This window comes from Accipiter gentilis, chromosome Z (assembly GCF_929443795.1).
Source record: "Accipiter gentilis chromosome Z, bAccGen1.1, whole genome shotgun sequence".
In the NCBI taxonomy this organism is placed as follows: domain Eukaryota; kingdom Metazoa; phylum Chordata; class Aves; order Accipitriformes; family Accipitridae; genus Astur; species Astur gentilis.
The window spans coordinates 17,779,831-17,794,657 of record NC_064919.1 but is presented as its reverse complement, the minus strand read 5'-3'; the positions used below and the strand labels follow the sequence as shown (position 1 = coordinate 17,794,657).

At 53.9% G+C, this 14,827-nt stretch overlaps 1 protein-coding gene across 1 annotated transcript; it reads left to right on the top strand.

The window, feature by feature from the left end:
* The first annotated feature begins 7,422 nt into the window (after positions 1–7,422).
* Positions 7,423–12,308, top strand: FOXE1 (forkhead box E1). The gene has a single exon (XM_049795842.1). The coding sequence runs from the start codon at positions 7,423–7,425 to the stop codon at positions 8,350–8,352; it is 930 nt and encodes a 309-aa protein (XP_049651799.1). The 3' UTR covers positions 8,353–12,308.
* Positions 12,309–14,827: the final 2,519 nt, after the last annotated feature.

The following is a 14,827-nucleotide window of genomic DNA, read 5'->3' as shown; positions in this document are numbered from 1 at the left end:
CTGTGCCTATGCCCCTCCTTGCAACCCCTGATGCGGACCTTGACCCCCTGTCTTGGCTTTGCCTCCAACCTGCCTTATCACTGAGGACTTCCCCAGAAAACCTCGAAGCATCAGAAACCTGACACAAAAAAGTGCTGGGTGCCTGGACCTACCTACTGAAACATGTTATTTTTGTTAACCAAATAAGAGTTCTGCAGAGTGAACTGAAAGCTGCAGCTTCCAGGGAAGTAAGAGCAACATCTGGTTTGTTTAATAATGCTCAGTAACAAAGTTTAGTCAGTGATTTCCCTTGGTTTAAAGAAAACAGTAAGAATGAAAAGAACCCAACAGAGCAGGTCACAGCACTAGAAGCTTTTCGTGCTCTGTGTAGACCAGTCCTAGGAAGCTGTGACATTACTTTTCATGTTTAGTCGCTCGTACCAAAGTGATGCTGAGAGTGAAAGTCTTTGATTCCAGGCCAAGACCTGGAGGAGAAGACACTTTGGTGGGCACAGCTTTTTTGGTCCATCCTTTCATGATCTTCTCCACAAAACAAACCTCCCAACCAGTCTTACAGCAAAGGCTCTTCATCTTCATTCGGCTCCAGCCCCAACCCTTCCTCTCCACATTCCCTGCTTTTCCATGGTGTTTCTCCTCCTCCTCCTCCTCCTTTCCCTTGTCTTCATGTGTTCCCAATCTCACTCGGCTGCTCCCTTCTACTTGCTCCCAATACCTTTTCTTTCCTTTGCCTCCCTTCTTGGCTGGCCTACTCTCTGTGACCATGGGAAAACTCCTCTGCAAGGACTACAGTGCAGAATATTTCACAGGACAGGATATTGGTTACTAAGTTATAGGACAACTCCACTACAATTTGTTAAAGACTTTTAAATATCCATAATTGGGTGGAGCAACATGAAGAACATTACCAACAAAGAGCACCACCAAGAAATTTCTCTTGCTTGTGTTGGGAAATTAATCTCCTAATGCTACAGTTTGGCCACAATGACCTGTCCTCTCTCCATACCATGCTGAAGCGCTGGTTAGAAAAAGCTGATGTCCAGGGCAATGTGGTTCTGTCTGCAACAAAGGAAAAATAAACCAAACATTTATTTCCAAATAACTTTTTGAAGTAAAACAGGATATTTGCAAAGATATTTTGTTCACAGTAAGACAATTAATTAACTTAAATAATTATTCTTAAATAAAATTCCCAGCTTCTAAAGCAAACAATAAACAATTCTCTTTAAACTGCTGCATCCTATTGTTCTCTATCAAGCATCAGGTTTCAGCACTAGCTGCAGAGAGGGATCACCTAGTGCACCGGCAAGCAAAATTTGGCTTCGGACAACAAGCCACCCTTCCCTTCCACAAGCCTCAGGGTCTTTCAGGCCCTGTGGGGCCCTTGCAGGAGCTCCCATCAGAAAGCAGTGATGCCAGTCGTGAGTGAGCAGAGCAGAGAAGTCCCAGCAGGGCACCTGGGAAACACAGAGTAGGAGATGTTCATCCTGGAAGATATGAGCCACCACTGTGTCCTACATGCTTGGCCTTCACCTGCTCTACCAAAGTTAGTGGCATGACCAACACTTGTGACGGTGGCCCTGCATACAGAAGAAATTCTTCTGGCTGGCTGGCTTCCCTACCCCCTGCCTTCTGCAACAGCCTTACTGCTGCTATCACACTGGGACACAAATAGAGGAAACTATACCAAAGCTTACACCATGCCACGGACACAGCTGCCTGCAGTAACCGCAGGAGGCTGCGAGTGGCACAAAAGATTCGGAAGGGAAAGGTGAGGCTCGCTACAGGGAGTGCGAACACCAAAGACTTAGGCCACCCTTAGAGGGGATTAAACCTCTCAAAACTGTTGAATGACTGGCCAAATAGGGCATTTGATAGGCAAAACAGAGAGAACTCATTTCCATGCCAACAGAGCCTGATGGCTATTCAAAGACACCCATCCGGAAGATTTTCATGAGGTGATGAAATGTGTAGGCTTCAGGGGAGCAAGAGCCATGCAAACCTCACAACACCTGCAAAAAAAAAAAAAAAAAAAAGCATATCAAATGATTTTTGGCTTACAGAAGAGAGCCTGACTCTGCTTTGCATGTTCCCAGAAAAAGTCAGCTCCCCCTCTTTACAGCATCTGACAGATCTGCTCAACTCCCAGTGATTTCTTGGTGGTGCAAAGGCAAGAATGGGCAGCTTATTCTCTTGCAAATCGGGCTCTAAAAACTGCTTCGGTGGGAGAACAAATGAATGTGTCATGGCCCATCCAGCACAGGCTGGATCCACTCTGCTTCCACCAAGAAGGTGTCTGCTCCTTGCTGCCTATGTCGCATGTAGTGTTTTCTACTGCTTCAGTTTGTGGCTCCATATCTTAGCTAAATGAGTCTCTTGTTGCCAGTTTGCACAGTGAGGTTGCGTGTTTAACCGGCTGCTTAGGCAGTGCTGGCACAGACCTAGGCTTGCACGACAAGCCGTGCTCCTCCTCACGAAACCCAGTACAGAGTGTGCCTTATTTGCAGCAAGAGTCACTCCTGGCCCACGCTCAGCCTCATGCACCCCGTTCCCCAGCTCCTCTGCAGCTGGGCCCCAGCCCTCCCAGTCGTTTCCCAGCTGGGACCGACACACAGGGTTATGCTGCCCCGGCACACCACCAGAGCGTTTCCTTTGCTGGGCTTTGTAAGCTTCCTGGCAGTCCGGTGCTCCCATTTCTGGCGGTCCCTCTAAGCTGAGGCTCTGCCTCTCCTCATGCCAGCCACTCCCTCTAGTTCAGGGCTATTGTCATCCTACATCAGCAACCCCGGACGCCACCCATGCTGTGTGCCAGCCCTCTGCCACTCCACATTCTCCCCAGTGGGGCAGGGGGTCCCAAGGGAGCGGGCAGAGGTGATGCCCTGCTCTGGGAGAGCCTGCCCTGCCCACGTGCACCTTCACCTGTCACAGAACACCCTCTGCAGATCCTGCTTGCCCTCCAAGAGTTAGAGGAGCTGCTGGGCTGTCAAGCACACTGGCTGGCCTCTCTTGCTACCCTCCAGACCAGTCCAGGTGGAACCGTGCTGGGTGGAGACTGAGGCTCCTTGTGCCTCTCACCCCTGTCAAATTTTCTCTCTCACAGCCCTGAGACATGGCCTGTTTCAAAACCACCATGGTTGGGGTGTGGTTTTTTCTTTCTTACAAAAGAATGACCACAACAGCTAACTCAAGCCTCTCTCATGAACCTGGCTACATCCATGTGATGCTCTCTGCAAGCAGTTCTTTCTCGCCTGCAGCCCCAAGTTCCTGTATAAAACTGAACCAGGGGATGAAAAGCAGCATTAATTTGGAAAAACAGGACAGATGATAAACAACCAGGCCACCGATGCAGAGTGAAAGCTCACTCCCACAAGACAAGGCATGTGAACATCTGATGCAAATAGGCAATGGACACATCCCACTGTTGCTTTCTAGCCCCTCTTCTGCCATGTGACTGGGCTCCATTTGGCAGCTGCACATCAGTTCTCCCTGCGAGGTTTCACCCTGGTCCCCACACCACACGCTGGGTATAAAGTGTTTCCAAAATCCATGCAATCACCCTCTGCTTTTGTCTTCCACTAACTCCAGTCAGGTGCAAGATGTCTTAAGTTCAGTGACTTTAGACACTTCTTTGTGGACACATGCTCTAAAGGTGAATGAAGGATGTCCCCATCACCTGCCTTGTTCCAAGAGACTCAGGCTTGTGGTCCCCTCTCAGATCTTAATAATGAGCTGCAGGTAGGGCTCCTTTGTCACAGAGTGTCATGCAGTGTCTGGCTGTGACGCTCTCCACACTTCCAGCAGCAAAGTCCTTGCACCAAACACAGAGCTATTAAAAACTCAAACCTGCCATCTCATTGCAGATGCAGCTGAGCTTGGGGTGCAGCCTGTGCCATGAGGTACGTGCTCTCACTTCATTTGCGTTCAGCCAATCTGATCTGGGATTTTGGCTCTGCTGAACCCTTGACTTTGAGCACACTAAATACAGCTCTGCCTCTGGGACACAAAGGCAAACCAAAACATTTCCTCCCTTCAAAGAGACAAATTCTGATGGTGGAACCAAAACTGTGAGTGTGCTGCACATGAAGGGGCTCTCCACACATTTAATGTCCACTTCCCTCTGGTATGGTTGAGGTGGGAGAAGCCACTCAGGTCACAGGGCTGTCAGAGGGCAGGGCTTCCCAGTAGTTTACCCTTGAGGGATCTCAATGGTGCTGTTTGCAGTTGGGAGCAACTGAGTGGGGAATGAAGCCTCAAGGACTGGATTTTTTCCATGGGTGGAAATTGCTCTTGGAGATCCAAGCAGATGGGATTTTGGCTGGGGTAATTCTCCAGCACCTACTGGTACTAAAAACCTCCAGTCTTGAGAAGCCAAGGCACGATGCCCTTGCTCAGGGTACACTCTGCAGTGCGTGGTCTCAGAATCAATGAGCACTTTGCTCACTTGAAGGCTGCAGATCTCAGTGTAGGCAGGATCTGAGCTGGGAAATTTAGACAGAAAAAATGCTGACTCTGAACTCTGACTCCCAGAGACCAGAAGAAAGTTCAAGCTATAGCTTTTGTATGGCTAATACTCCTGTAGATATCATACATCTTCTACGGCATTACGAACTCCAAATGTTTAATCAATGCATGACATTTTCCATTTTACTTACCCTTGTTCCTCCTCCAGTGTAGCTGAATGACAAGAGAAAATAAAATGTTGCCAAACATGAAAAGCACCAACTCTTCTGCTCCAGCAACAGGCACCACTTTGGTTTACAGATGCAGGAGATCTGCAGTCTAAGATCTGCCTGAGTGAGTCTGAGTTTTGTGTTCCCCATAGTTCCCTCCACACGGGAACTGGCAGTCAAAAGAGACACCAATGCTTAAAATGGTACATACTCCTGCTCCCCGAGTGGAGAGCTGAAAATGTTTTTAAATAGGCTGATGATAATATCAGATTGAGGATAGTCTCTACACCACCACATTACACAACTCCTACTTCACTCACAGATACTGGGATTACAGTTTAACATGCATGACGAGGAAAGGAGAAGGGACAAGAGCCAGCACATGCTGTTTGGGTATCTATTTCACTCTGCTTACAGGCTGGGCTCTGCCAAGGAAAGTGCTTTCTTGGAAAAGGATTTTCATCACCAGCAGGGAGGGCAAAAGCAGCTGTTCAGCACACCATCCCACCTCAGCGCGCACTTCTTTCATTCCCCATCCTCTACAAGTGCAAAGTGAAGCATGATCTGACTTTGCCCTCTGGAGGCACTGAACTGGCATGGCGCAGAGAGACACACACAGCCCCAGAGGTGACGGAACTACCGCACTGCCTTTTGGAAAATCTGGTAGGAAAATTCATGCCCAGCTACAGCTTCCCATGAGCCAGAGGGCAGATCATTGCAGGTGAGGCAGCTTTGCCACTCTCCTTTCATGCTGAAAGGAGTCGGTTTCTTGGTTTCTGCAGGATAATACTACCCTAGTGTTTTGAGTACTTCAAGAACATGGGTGTCAGGACGGGAGGCTGATTTTTCTTCTGTGTCCTGGCACAAACTCTACAGCATGTGATTTGAAACTCTGCCACACATCTGCATTCAGCTTCTACGACCGCACACATGGGTCCTCAGAGAGTGCCACTTCATGGTTTATTCTGCTAGCACCATAGTTTATTCTACTACCTCCCAGATCACTGGGAAGCTGCACAAATAAGCAGGTGGCCAAAGACTCTGGGGTCCCCTTTATTCAGCTAGAAACCAGGGCTGGGGTTTGTTTGCTGCGTGCAAATGGATCCTCACACACATTTTTCTCCAAGCAGAGAAACAACGTTGTTGGAAACCTTCAAGGGAGCCCTGTTTCACTAGGGTGAACATCTCCCACCTCCCCTTGCTCCCTTAAACACCATTTGTGCAATGGCCAAGAGGGCTTCGGGAAAGCTTCTCCCACAGAGATAGACTCAGCAGCACACTGGTGATCCGAGTTTTGGGAGAACTGGCGGGAGGCACCAAGATGTGGGCAGGATCAGCTCTACAGCCACACACAGCACCTGCACAACTATGCACATCCACCTCTCTGCACCCCCATTCACACACACCTGCCCACATCCATTCCCACATACCCGTGGACACTCAGGCCTTGGGTCCAGCCACACAGCTGTGCACACTGGCATGTGTTTATACACGCACTCGCGTGTCAGTGCACACCCACAAACTCCCAGGCACATCCTCAACCCCACACCAGTGTCCTTGCACACCCATGTACCTGTGCGTGCTCACCTTCCCATGCACACGCATCCCTGTGCGCACCTGCACACACTGACCCTCCCCATCCCACCCCTAGGACCTCCTGCCATCCCATTTATCCTCTGGCTCCTGAGGATCACCTTGCCAGCAGGGTAGCAGGCTGTGCTACCCCAGCCCCGCAGGTGCGTGCCACAGGGTACGAGTCCCAAGCGCTCACAGCATTTGTTCTGACCCCCAGTCCTGGGGTCTGATCTCCAGCCCCATGTATATGAGCAAGCAGGAGGGAGCTGGCAGGTAAGTATGTCCCAGCAGCAGTCCACGGAGAGCCCAGCGTCCTTCCTGATCGGAAGGATCATGTGCCTGGAGGTCCTGTGGCACAAGGATCAGGGACAAGCAGGTCAGATGAGGGGTAAACCAGGGGCACGGGAGCCCAGCTCTGTGCCGAACTGCTGTCGGGCACCAGAGGTGAGGGCCCCAGTCTGAGTGCATTTTACGTAGCAGCCCTGCACGCAAACCGCGCTGCCTAAGCCCACACTCAGTATCTCTCCCGAGAGAGATCTGCCACTGGGACTTTTTGCATGTTCCGTTCGTTTCTACCGCTTCACTCCCGCGAAGGAGCGCAGGGCTCCACGGGCGACGCTGCCCGCAGCCGGCTGCCCTGTGCTGGGGTCCGGCAGCATCCCCTCCGACAGACAGCGGCAGCCCCTCACCTCTCAGCTCACCTCTCACCTCACCTCACCTCTCACCTCACCTCACCTCACCCTGCCGGCCGCCAGCCGAGCCGGCCCCAAAGGCACCGCCGAGCCGCAGAGGGGAAGGCGCTGGAGACGCCCCTGCCGAGGCACCCGCACCGGGACGCCGGCGACGCCCCCGCTCCGCTCGGTGCCCGCCGGGCCCCCCGCACCCCCGACGGCGCTGGGGACGGCCATCACGGCACGGGGTGGGGGGGGAGTGGGGGGCGGGCGGTGGCTGGGGGGCTGCCGGGGCAGGGCGCTGCCCCTGCCCGCGGCGGCGGCGGCACGCCCGGCCCTGCCCGCGCCTCCCGGGCTGCGGGGCGTTGCAGGGGGAGTGCCGGCCGCCCGGTAGCGCGGAGCCGCCGGACACCGCCGCATAAAAGCCGCGGCGGCGCGGCGCTGCGCCTCCCTCGGCTCGGCTCGGCTCGGCCCGGCCCGGCTCGGCTCGGGGCCGCCCCGACGGCCGCATGACCGCCGAGAGCCGGCTGCCGCCGGGCCCCCCGCCGCCGCCCCCGCCGCTGAAGGCGGACGCGGCGCCGCCGGGGGAGGCGGCGGCGGCGGCGGCGGCGGCGGCGGAGGGGGCGCGGAGCGGGCGGCGGCGGCGCAAGCGTCCGGCGGAGCGGGGCAAGCCGCCCTACAGCTACATCGCCCTCATCGCCATGGCCATCGGGCAGGCGCCCGAGCGGCGGCTGACGCTGGGCGGCATCTACCGCTTCATCACCGAGCGCTTCCCCTTCTACCGCGACAGCCCCCGCAAGTGGCAGAACAGCATCCGCCACAACCTCACCCTCAACGACTGCTTCGTCAAGGTGCCGCGGGAGCCCGGCCGCCCCGGCAAGGGCAATTACTGGACGCTGGACCCCCACGCCCGCGACATGTTCGAGAGCGGCTCCTTCCTCCGCCGCAGGAAGCGCTTCAAGCGCAGCGACCTCTCCACATACCCGGCCTTCCTCGCCGACCGCCCCGCCGCGCCCTGCCGCCTCTTCCCGCTGCCCGCCCCGCCGCCCGCCGCCGACCTGCCCCCGGCCCCCGCCGCCGCCGCCGCCGCCGCCGCCGCCGCCGCCTCCTGCGCCTTCGCCGCCGCCGCCGCCTTCCCGGCGCAGGGCTGCGCTGCCGCCGCCCTGCCCCACGCCTACGCCCCGGTGCCCACCGCCCCCGGGCCCTACGCGCCGGCCGGCCCCGGGCAGCTGTACGCGCCGTCGGGGCGCATCGTGCTGCCCGCCTCGCCGCCCGCCCCCGCCCCCGCCCCCGCCGGGCTCTACGGCCGCCGCTCCCCCGCGCCCTACCCGCCGCTGCCCCACGCCTACGGCGCCGGAGGGCAGCTGGCCGCCGCCGAGCCGGGACCGCGGCACGGAGCCTATCCCGGCGGCCCCGACAGGTTCGTCCCGGCGCTCTGACCCAGCCCCGGGAGAGGCCGGGCGGCCCGACGGCGCGGACGCGAAGCCCGGGAGAGGGGCGCGGGCTGTGGCGCTCGCCCCGCGCCGCTGGACCCGGGGTCGCCCAGGAAGATGCTGGAGGACCTTGGGCTGGGCCTCCACACCCTGCCGCCTGCCCGGGCCTCCCGGCGAGGAGCGCCGCCGCCAGCCGCGGGGGCCTGGGGGGCCCTGCCCAGCCCCGTCCGCTCTCGCCAGAGAAGCCCTAGGGGCTCCCAAGTGCCTGGATGGGGCAAAACAGCCCTTTCCTCTTCAACCGCCTTCCCTGGGGTGCTGAAAGGTGCTGAAAGCTTCCTGCCAGGCCCCCGCTCTCCTGGCACACCCAGCCGGGCCCCCTGGTCTATCCGGGAAGATCTGTCTCACTTTTAAAAATCTCTCCACTCTTGATGATTTTATTTACAGAAGAAAACGTCTGTGGGGGCCCGGGAGGAGGGAGGCAGGGGGAAGTGTTCCCCGGCCTAGTGCAGCCAAAGCCGCAAAAGCGGGGTGCGTGGCGCTAACGTGGCGTCGTGTCCCTGGTGTTGCACAGGGCTATTGCGTTAGTGCCAGGCTTCGCACCAACAACGTGGCCAGGGCTGGGGAAGGTTTGGATGCCGAGGTCGCAGCCCAGCACAGCAAGTCAGATCCCTCCGGGGGTCGGGCTCTGTGCTGCAGGGGTGGGAGAACAGTGTCATTGGAAGGATAAAGACTTTGACCATGAGCATGCTCAGCTCCTGGAAGAGGGACCCTGCAAATCTGTGGGATCTCTTCCCTTGGAGGTTTTCCCAACTTGATTGGACAAAGCCTGGGTGACCTGATTTGTCTTTGGAGTTGGATCCAACATTGAATTTGGACCTGCTTTGAGTGGAGACCTGGGCCAGAGGTCTATGGAGGTCCTTACATCCTAAATTACTTTGACCCTAAGGTCAGCCCAGCTCTGGCTGTAGCCTAGAGAAATTAGCATCTATGGGGAAAAACTTTCCTTCCTGAAACAAGTGTGAGAGGCAGGCCATCGTGCCTTCGATTGCTCCCCTTATGAGCTTTCCTAGGATGGAGGAAAAGCTAGAGGAAAACATGGAGAGGGGACAACTGATACGAATTGCTGTGAAAGGCAAAGGCTTGAAAATAGATCCATTGGGAAACTCAGGCAAATCCCTTCCAACAGATCCCACCACCCCTGGAAGGAGCCCACAGAGTTGGTGGATGCCCAGGGCTCTGCCTGGGCCTGTGAGCGGAGAGGAAGCAGACGTAGCCCTACTACTGTCCAGATCTCCTTATCCGGCACCTTTTTCCTGTGGTGATGGGAGCCTGTGTGACCAGGGCCAGGAGGAGGTTGGTGAGGGGTACTGCAGCGTGGTGGGGCCTTGAATGGGGGGAGGTAGCTGGAAAGTGCAGCCAGAGCCTCGGCAGGATCTTTGGAAGAGCAGAGAGGATGCACACACACCAGAGCCTCTCTCACCACAAACGGGTTCAGATCATGGTATAACTCAGGTTGGAGGAGACCTTGGCAAGTTTCTGTTCCCACCTTGTGCTCAAAGCAGGGTCAGCTATGAATCAGACTGGGTTGCTTGGGCCTATCTAGCTCAGTCCTGACAACCTCCAAGGATGGAGACAGCACAGTCTCTTTGGGCAACTTGGCTGTCCTCGTGAGGGAGAAGTTTCAGCACCTCTCTAGTCTCATTTCATGTCTACTGTCTCTTGTCCTGCTGCTATGCACTGCTGCAAAGAGCTCTGATCCCATGGAGACACCTCTATCTTCTGCTCCGTGGAGGATTTTTCAGATGAGGTCCTCAGCAGGATGAAATTTGTATAGAGGCAGGTTTCTTGCCTTCTCTGGGTGCTAAGGTCCAGGTATCTAAGTGGGACATGAGAGGGAGGAAATGGGGTGGAACAGGAGGGTGGCTGGGTGTCCCCACAGCACAGTTGGGGGTGGAGGAGGCTAAAGCCCTCTGGAGTAGGTGGACAGGACAAGTATGTCTGCGTTCCATGGGGTCCTGAGGTAGGAGATGAGTGTTGGATTCAAGGCACCCATCCCTCTCTCAGAACGGTCAGGATGGCACGTCGTGGGTGAGCCACCTCATGGGCTGGGAGGCTGGGTCTGGTCAGGTACTACTGCCCCTTGTCAATCTGGACCTTTTCATGGTACTGCAGGAACTCTACTGCCTGCACACAGACCTGGGGAGGTTCCATTGCCATCAGTGGGGGGCACAGGTGGCAAGTGTAGGCATCATTCAAATCTTTGGTGTGGTGAGGTGAATCAGATTTTTCCCTGCCTTGCTTTCCATCCTGAAGAGCTGCGTTGTCTCTTTCAATACCCTCCCTGGTCCTAGTGCGCCCAGAAGCTGCTTCCATCCTGGACAGAGCAGAGTCCTGCCTCTGCAGCTTGCCTGCCTCCACCTGGGGCAGGTCTCCTCAGCAGCCATGCTAGCTCTGCTCCCGACTTCTTCTTTCAACAGCTGGAGGAGAAGCCTTACACCTGGCTGCGACAGCTCTTTTAAGTTTTTGACAGCTGCCTGCTGGCTCTCTGCTTTCATCGCCTGCAAGGACTGGACTGCATCTCTTTGCTGGCAAGTCATGCTGACCTCTTACTTGTTTGGGGGTAGCTGGGAGAGGAATTATCCTGCCTCTTAATGCCTGCCTGCCTTCCTGTAGGAGCAGTTATCAATGTGGACTGGATCGTTTTCCTGAGCCTAGAGGTCTTCTGGCCCTTGTTCCCCATTACTTCAACCTGTTTTTTTTCTCTGCTCAAGGTGCAGTCTGAAAAAACAAAGGTCACCAATGATGATACAGGTCTTGTGTAAGCTGCTCCTGACCTCAGATAGCATCTGTAGCAAGTTCAGGGAGCGAAACCCAGTGTCGGGAGGACATGCATGATAGATATTGATGACGCAGAAGGCACAAATTGGGTGGGTTCAGTTGTGTATTGTTTGCAGATAAGGTCTAGATGCTTGTTCTCATTTCTCACAAGCTAGGGAAACCAGACTTTTCTGCAGCAGGTGCAGCGATGAGCCTGTTGCATTGAGGACCTGAGACACGTGGCCACAAACTGTTTAAACTTCAGTCACAAGCAGCTGTAAGCCCTGGGCAGGAGCTCTGAGCTCAGTGAAGAGCTACAGGGACCCTTCAAGGGACTCTACATCTGTGTGGAGTCTCTGTCCTTTGGGGTTTCAAGACAAAAATAGACAAAGCTATACCTGCCCTGTGCTAGTGCTGGCAATACTCCAACCTCCTGCCTGTGGCAGGCCTGGAGACTCCAGAGATCCATTCACACCAGCACTGCTGTGTTTTTGTGGCTATTGCAACCTCTTTGAGCTGTCGTGCAGTCTCAGACACAAAGGGTGCACTGAACTTTACGGGTCTGTCCTGTGCTTGTACATGTGGCTATGTGTCTCATGCGACTGTGTGACCACTGACAGAGGAGGATACGGTTGTCGTATCCTTGGGGAGCCATGCGGTTGGGCCTGCCTGTGAGGATATGGGGATATGCCATGGGGATATGTTAGACAATTGGATCTCAACATATGCTTTTGCCATGGGGATATGTTAAACAGTTGGATCTCAATGTATTTTTGGCTGGCACTTTGCTTGTAATTCTCAGGCACCATCCAGAATACGGAAAATTGTGATTTCTGGAAGCTTTATTGTAAATATCTGAGGGCCTTCCTTTTAGCAAAGTTAGTGTAAGTTTCAAACTAGTCTTTTGATTTCTGGGAGAAGAGTCCAATAGGTTTGGGTTATAACCCTGTAGGAAACACTAAGTGTAAGCACTGATGAGAAGAATGAAGGGCCTTGAAAGTGCTCATTCCTCGAAGGACAGAGCCTTTCAGTTCCTGTTCTGCCCAAATTCTGGTTTGGTCAGGCCCTACGCTGACTTTGAGAAAGAGGTGGATTGTTACACCCTAGGAGAACATTTTATTACGTATTGCAGATCTTTTTATTTACTCTCTTACTTCACTTGTAATGGAAATAAATCTTTGTCCTGTTGTTTGTAAGGAAGTGTCTCTCTGAGTTTTTCAAGCCTTCCCTGCACTCCTAAGATCAGGAGAGTGATGATACAGAGCAAGATGCCCGCCACACGCTGCTCCTTGCATTTTGTTATGTCTGTCTTACTGTCCCAAATCAGATTTTGTTACCCAGCTTTGGTTTAGAAGCAATTTAAGATTTATTAATATTTTTGAGATAGATCACAAGATTAGGTTGTATAATTTTAACAGTACTTAATCATCAGCCAATTTAACAGAGTGATTCGATGGAATTTGTTACAATCAAATCTGTGACAGTTAAAGATTCAAAATGGCAAGGATCACGCAAAATTTACGGTAGGGTTGCACTCAGATGGAGGTTAAATCAAATCACACACATGCACAGACAGATAAAACAGTTCTGAACCAAATTTTATCCCCCCCTGCCACACACACAGGGGTTAACCTATGACTAAAATTTCCCTTTCGTGAGTTTCGTGAATTACTCACTTCTATGTGCTGGCATTCGTCAACGGATGGTCAGTGAACCTCGCAAAATCAGGCCTTTAAGTCCTTGCAAAAATCATCGACGGACTATCTTTCAATCCTCCCAAAATCTACCCTGAGAGGCGTCCCAGCTCAGGGGGAGATACTGGGTCACACAGACTGCTGCAGTCCCAGAGCACTCAAAAGGTCTCACCTTGGATCGCTATTTATAGGGTCTTGAGATGATTGGCTTTGGTCATTACTTTACATTCTGGCCACAGTTCGTGCTGAGTCATCCTGATGTACCATTCAGGGAGCAGATGGCCCAGGTGTGGCCAAAGAGAGCCCGACGCCAACAGTCAAAGTCGCTGCACTTGGAACCAAAATAACAGCACAATGGGAGTTTTTCCCACAGCACACATGGCTTATCCTGAAATATCAGAGTGGCGGGGGCGGGGGGGGGGGGTGCGGAATGGAGGGGGAGCTGCACCACCACGCTTACCTTGGCTTTTTTTGGTCTGCTGGGATTTCTGAAGACATAGGAGGGAGGGAAGGGGTGGCAAGGCCAGGCCAGACGTGGCTTACCAAACTTCTGCAAGCCCCCAAGTCACCAGTCTGCTTTCAAGGCCTCCTGCCAGGCCATAAGTGTGCCCCAGACATCAGTACATGAAGCTGCAGCCCAGACAGGTGCCTCTGCTAAAAAGGGGCAGGTAGGGAAACCAAGGCTACTATGTGTGATAGAACACAAGCTGAGAGATGGGCAAGGGAATCATACTTGGCATTAATTACCCTGATTGCTCCAGTGTGGAGTTGGGCCAGTTGGAGAAGGTTTTACTTCTGGAGACAACATTATGTTGCCTGTCCTGTGGCAGCAGCACCAGAAATGCTTGGTCTTGCCTCCTGCTCCCCAGGCCAGTGATTTTTTTTGGCTGCAGAGATGGAGTTCCTGCAGCCGCAGGCTGACACTGTGTTCACCTTGTGCAACAGCAACAGTCTGTGGGAACAATTCATCAAGGAACAACCGTAGCTAATGGGGGGTGTAAGAGGCCTTCAGCGGCAACTCCGCACCTCAGGGCGATGATCTGGCTTGTACATGGCTAAGATAATGGCAGATGTTGCCCTTTCTCCTGCTGAGAGGGTGGTGACTGGCTTCCCAAGGGGTTTTGAGGGAAAGCAAGCTCTGCAGCTGGTGCCCTGTCAGCAGCCCAAGCTGCCTGGAGGGCTATGAATGAGATGGGAACAGGTAGTTTAATCTGCTAAATTATCAAAGAGCAGATAGGAAGGCCTTCTTCAATAGCTCTGAGACTCCCAGGTATGATTTATCTGCCTTTGGAAGAAGCCAAGAAGTGCATCCAATTTATGAGAATGAGTAGGCGGGTTGGGGGGGAGGCAGCTGCCGTTTGGCCAGAAGGGAGTACCTTGGAGAGAGTCCAAAGCTTTGTGAGTTATAGTTAGGGGTCAGTCTGCACAGCTGGAGATGTGCTTTAGCTGCATCCGTTACCTAGAACTGCAAAGCCAGCATTAGTGATCAGAGAGGATGTCCCCCCACTCATGCAGCACCTGGATGTGAACTAATGTGAGCATAGGAAGGCTGATGCTCTTTGGGGGGCGGACTGTACAGAGTCTGCTGTATGGAGACACAGTGGCCCATGTCAGCACAAAGAGTAGCTTCACACACTTATGTTGGTGTAGGCCTGGAGCCCTGATTCACATGAGGCACCATCTAGACAACAGAGCTGATTCTCAGCTGGCTCCTCGTGTTCGAATTTACCTCTTCTCCCTGTCTGAGGCCAAGAAGTCAAGGTGGGAGATGATGACATCATCTGGAAGCTGGTGTTATTTCTGGGAGCTACTTTTGTATCTGGGGCAGTCACCCCAACCCCTCCTTGTGCGGGCAGACTGAGAGGGAGGGAATGGGGGTCTCGGTGGGGAGCCCCCGTCTCTGAAGTCTCACCACCTCCGTCAGTATTCGAACACAGGGTGCAGCTGGTGGTTCCTAGGACATGTAGGGA

Excerpts from the sequence above, each read along its gene's own strand:
- FOXE1 (XM_049795842.1), top strand. The coding sequence starts at position 7,423 with ATGACCGCCGAGAGCCGGCTGCCGCCGGGCCCCCCGCCGCCGCCCCCG.